We start from the raw sequence: 5,866 nt of genomic DNA on the forward strand, positions 1-5,866 counted from the left end.
TTCCCTCTTTGCATAATTCCCCTCAGCATATGCACCAGCTGACTTGTTTTTTGGAAGTTTTTGCTATAAGGCGTGTGCACTCGCCGGCAAGACAGAGAGACAGAAAGACAGAAGTGAGAAATCGTCCCCCCAGGGGGGATAGCCATGCCACAATCCCTTCTCCTCCATTCTCCTCTTGGGATCTTGGGCACGCATGCACACGTGCCAACGTGATTTTAAGCCACAGGGTCCGGGACTCGGACTGTGGTCGACCACATGGGAGTACAGCAACATAGCCCTTACGCCAACTGTTGGTCCTGCAAAAGCTGATTTCCTCAACTACTAACAAAGGCCTTTGGGCCTGGCTGTGGTGGCACAGGCTGCTAAGATGCTGTGCTCTGCAGGCTGAGAGTTCACCAGAGATCCATTCTCGGTCCACCCCGAAGTCTGCATGCAGTGTCTGATCCTGTAATCCAGCAGTTCAGGAGGCTGAGGCAGGAGGATGGCGAGCTTGAGGCTGGCCTGGGCAGCATAGTGAGGCCCTGTCAAAAAAGGCCAGGTATGCTGATATGCACCTGGGGTCCCAACTAGGAGGCTCAGGAAGGGAGACTGTGACGCAGTGTCTTTTTTTTTTTTTTTTTTTTTTTTTTTTTTAATTTTTGCTATAGGGCCAGAGAGAGACAGAGTCACAGAGAAAGAGACAGAGAGAGAAAGCGAAAAATCACCCTCAGGGGGATAATTACACCACAGTCCCTTCTCCATTCTTCACTTGGGACCCTAAGCATGCACACACATGTGCTCAATGTGATTTTCAGGCCATGGAGATCTTGAACCATGGAGTTAGCCATGTGGGAGGGATCCACCCACCTTAACCTCCATGCCACCTGCTGGCCCACAAGATCCTGTCCTTTTCTTTTTTTTTTTGTCTTTATTTTTATTTTTTTTTTAAATTTTATTTATTTATTTATTTATTTATTTATTTATTTGCCATAGGGCGAATGTGCTTGCCAGAGAGGCAGGCAGAAGGAAAGTGAGAAATCACCACCACCACCCCCATCCCCCCAGGGAGGTGGCCATGCTGCAATATTTTCTCCTCCATTCTCCTGGCATTTTGGCCACACAGCCACGTGTGCCCAGCATGAGTTTCAAGCTGCTAGGTCCAGGACTCGAACTCTGGTCAACCATATGGGAGTCCAGTGCCTTAACCACCACACCACCTGCTGGCCCTGAGACCTTGTCTTTAAAAAAAAAAAAAAACAACAACGAAAGTCCCCCCTTGATGCCACATCCTGCTCCAGCTATCACTCCTCTTCCTGCTCCCCTCATAGCCATGCTCTGGAAAGCAGCTTCCTCCCCTCCGTTCCCATTGTGCTCTGGCCCATTCCAGGCTGGCTCCTTCCATTCGACTGCACCATGGAAACTGTCCCATGAATCTCATTTGCCAAGCTCAGTGGCCCCTTTCCATCCTCTCCCCTGGACCTATCAGCAGCGTCCAAGGTAGTGGCCACCCTTGCTCTCCTGTTACGGCCCCAGGCATGCCTGCGGGTGTAGGGAGTTTGGCTTCCCCTTCATCCGGTGCCTCAGGTCTCAGCCCTGAGTGCTCATCTCACCTCTCCACCGTGCTCATTGTCTGTGAGCTCATTTAGCTTCCTGACTCAAAAATCACCACATTATGTCATATGGTCTGGGTGGCACAGCAGTCATGCAACTGGACACCATGAGAAGATTCTGGGATTGCATCAAGGGTTGCAGGGGGACCAGCAGTTAGCGTAATGGCTATGTTGCTCCCATGTAGCTGACTGTGGTTCGAGTCCTGGACCCAGTGGCTTAAACTCACGCTAGGCGCATGTGCGTGCGTGCGTGCATGCTCAAGATCCCGAGAGGAGAACGGAGGAGAAGGGATTCTGGCTTTCTGTATTCTGTCTCTCTGTCTCTCTTTGTCTTTCTGGCGAGCACATGCGCCCTATAGCAAAAACCTTTCAAAAGAAAAAAAAAAAAAAGAGTTGCAGGCTAGGATCTGCACCCGTCTTCCTGATGTCCTTCCAGGATTTCATGCTGCTCCTGCCATTGGGCTGGCCCTCTTCTCCCTCTCCCCAGCGCCATCGCCCTCTCCAGCCCGCTCCTATCTCCTCTCCATGTTTTTCACCCTGTTGTCCATGTTCTCTGGCTGATGTCATTCTCTACCTCTCACTTAAGTCACTCCTGGGAGTCTTCATTCGGCGCTTCCCGCAATATTTATATGTACAGTGGGAACCAGTTTTGTAAATGTCAGTCACAAGAGGGGATTTCTTGGGCCGATCTTGATTTTTTTTAAAAAAAAAAAGACTTGAATTATTTTGCTTGCACTTTAATGCGCATTCTCAATGACATTTTTTTCCAACCCTGTTGTAGGAAGCTTTATGCCGAGCTGTGCCAGGGCATTGTGGACTTGGCCATATCCAGTGTCTTCCCACCCCCAGACACGGAGTCCCCACCCACCCTGCCGGCTGCGTTTGTCAAGCTGTGATGGAGGCCGGTGCTCAGAGCTGCCTCAGAAGAAGCACGGGGTCCTGCTTAGGGGGCGGTGGAATGACCGGATGGCTTATTACTAAGCTAGAACCAGGAGAGAGAGGCGACTTGCAAAGACGTGAAGGAGAACTGTGAGAGAGAGTGACTCCCAAGAGAAGAGTGGGTTGCTCAGGGCCTTTCATAGGTGGAGCCCTCCACCCACTGTGCAACCTTTTCAACACTGAAGCAAATGTCTCCCAGGGATGTGCAAAGTATTCTTCTAAGGGGAAAAAAACAGGGATTTGGTTATTTTATACCCTTGTCCTTTTCAAAGGTCGTCTTTGCTTCCGAAGGCAGCAATGTGAGCAGAACCTCTCCTCCTGGGGTGGCAGACAGCCACTGGCACCTTGTTGGGGCCCGTCCACCTGCCGCAGCCTTAGTGCCTTAGCTGTGTGCCCCGCTGTAGCCCCGCTGTCGGGAACATGGCTAGACCTTAGAGCATTTGGAGGTTACCTGCGTGTTGCTGCTCCTCTCCTCACGAGAGTTGGCCCCACCATACTCTGGACAAGCATGCACCAATGGTCCTTAGTTTTGTGCTGGGCGCTAGTTTCTTAGAGAGGGTGATTTGCCTCGTCACGCTCCTGATGGCATTGGTCCGTCGCCTGTCAGGATTCGTGTGGGTTGGGCACCAAAACAGCAAACACTGCTGCTCCCCGTCTGCTCTCTGCATGTTTTAGAATCAAAGTGGCAAGTCTGCCCGAACCCATAAGCATCAAATAAGCATGAGAGAGAAAAAAATATGATATCTTGCTTTACTTAATAGGTTGGGTGTGGGGGATCTTTGATGATTCTCAGTTTTTGTTTAAACCAGAATTCAAAATGCAGTTGTGCAAATTTCCCTTCTTTTTAACATTTGTAGAAACCTTTTCAGGGGGTCAGGAGAAAGTAGAATTCCACTCCCCACCCCCTGCACAGATGGCTCTGTCCCCAACACAGAGCTTCCTCCCTCTTTGCTCTAAGCACCTCCTGCAGAAGCTGGAGGGGCGGGTTCCAGTCCAGGAAGGGAACTGTGTCTGCTCACACCTGGAGGCAGCAGGAGAGACCTCTGAGTGAGTGAGTGCCCTGCCTCCTGGAGAAAATCTTCTAAAATTGGGAAGCAATGGTTTCAGAGCTCCCCACAGTGTCTTACAAGTCTCAACCAATGTGTCCGGTTAGATGTGGTTTCTACATATTGAGTCAACTAACACTTTGTAGGATTTCTAGAGGCCACATTGCTAGCGGCGGGAAGAGCCAGATGCTACTTACATTCAGCACGAGGTTCTTCCAGTGCCCTGGCAATGCCAGCAGACCCATTGAAAACCGCACACCCTCCACAGGCAGCATGCTCGTTCTTTGTGTGCAAGTGTCCCCCTTGACCCTTTCTACTTGGCACAAGAAAACCGTTCAGGTGAGACTCTTACAAAAGAGAAGAAAAAGCAAGGCCTCCTCAGATATGATGAGAAGAGGGAGCTGACCGTGCGTAAAGGGATAGTAATAAACACGATTTCCTGGATGCGGCAATGGGTGATAGGACGTGATAGTGCTATGCTGAGGTTAGTGGAGAAGGGCCCAAGTGTCCTGGCTGTTGTGGGAATTTGGAATTACAAACTAAGGTGGTTCCCTAGAATACAGGCAATTAACTTGTCATCTGGAGCAAAATATCACAGACCATGGTAACGCTCAGTCCCGGAGGCCTGCACAGCTGATGGATTCATGTTTGGGAGCTTCTGAGAAGGGAATGAGATATGCTCACCCATTTAGAAAGTGCAGGGGATAAAAAAAGGGAAAAAAAGAAAGTGCAGGGGATGAGTCTTCGGAGAGTATGAGGGGGCTGGTCACAGGGAACGCATGAAGGGGTCTGCAATGCTATCACCTGCCCATACACATTTGGAATTCTCCTTTGGACTCAGAGGACAGGGACATTCGAGAGTTTTCCAGCTCTTAAAATGACAGTCTAGATTGTTAAGCATTTAGATATTAGGAAGTCTATGAATTTTGACGGATTTTCTAAGAAACCTGAAGCAATAGCATATATGTAAGGGAAGAGAGACTTTAACAAAAGAAAAGTTTATGCTTCCTTCCTCGTGTGGTTTACTATAAGTATCTGTTTTATTTCCAATTGGGTGGAATGGTTGGCTGTTCCATGCCCTTCCATGACATCCTGGGCACAGATGGTCACGCCTGGCTCCCAGTCCGTCCTTGTATGTTTGGTCCATGTAAATGCTGTCAGCTGCTGGGGGAGGAGGCATTATGTATTAGGAGATGTTGATTCCATTCTTGGCTCTGTTGTTTGCTCAGCATCAGTTGAGCCCGTTAACCTCTCTGTGCCTTAGTTCCTTATCTCATGGGAGTGATGTTGCCTGATCTGGGGACTACCTCAAGGGCTTTAGTGAGGACAAATGAGAATAGGAAGACTCAAGAGCCTTTAGAACCGAGGTTCTCAATGCTGACTGCATGCTGGACTCACTCACAAAGCTCTTACAGTGCTGGTGCCCACACCGTCGCCTTCTGCCCACTCCCCAGCCAATTAGATAGCACCTCGGGCAGCAATACGCATGTCTGGAGATGTCTTACCCCACTGCTTGAGAAAGAAGGACAAACACATCATTACCTTGGAAGAATCACTGAAGGCTTAAAGCTTTTTTTAGAAAATGTTATTGGAAACAGAGGCATTTAGGAAAGACCAGATATTGCCATGTCTTCGTGTATGACAAATGTTGTCTAAGCAGATTCTCTATTTGCTTCTCATTGCAGCATTTGGAAACTTAAGTATGCTCTCAGTTACCTAACAGTTTATGAAGCCTCGACAATACACGTAAACCAACATGAATTTCTAAATATGTGACATATATGTTAATTAATTAATTATAGAGAGAGAAGCTCCTTCACTCATGCGGAAATTATATACGCCATGTTACCTGGAACATTGAAGTGCCTCCGTGTTTGTATGACAGTGGAGCGTGTGCTGGCGTATTCACTAGCTGACGTGATGTTTCACTAGCTCCTTGGGATGATTTTCACACACATGGAATATCTGGGAATGCTGGAAATGTCCCAGGAACAGCAGAACAGCAAATGTCAGTGAAGCTACAATGCGTATTTTCAGCAGTTGAGGTTGTATCAGGCGTGGAGATCCAGCCCTCTTGTGGGTGTGGGAGGGGCAGAGGAGAGCTCACCTAGCAAAAAGAGGACACCAGAGTGGGTCCCACGTAGCATATGGGTGCCATGGAGAAAATTCCGTGATACATACGTCTCTGAGCCTGGGCACACAATCTGTACCTAAGGGGAAATAACTTCAGAAATAAGGCAACTTTGTGAATGTTTAAAATGCCTGGAGCATTAAAGTAAAGTAATGATATCT

At 48.6% G+C, this 5,866-nt stretch overlaps 1 protein-coding gene across 1 annotated transcript in view; it reads left to right on the plus strand.

Annotated features, from left to right (window-relative positions):
- Positions 1-5,863, plus strand: part of TTL (tubulin tyrosine ligase) — a gene marked incomplete at its 5' end in the record, with an annotated part of 43,328 nt that extends 37,465 nt beyond the window's left edge. The window contains 1 exon segment of the mRNA XM_006156678.2: positions 2,371-5,863. Within this exon segment, the coding sequence (XP_006156740.2) occupies positions 2,371-2,485 (115 nt within the window).
- Between the last annotated feature and the right edge of the window lie 3 nt (positions 5,864-5,866).

Source organism: Tupaia chinensis, unplaced genomic scaffold (assembly GCF_000334495.1).
Source record: "Tupaia chinensis unplaced genomic scaffold, TupChi_1.0 Scaffold000511_1, whole genome shotgun sequence".
Classification (NCBI taxonomy): Eukaryota; Metazoa; Chordata; class Mammalia; order Scandentia; family Tupaiidae; genus Tupaia; species Tupaia belangeri.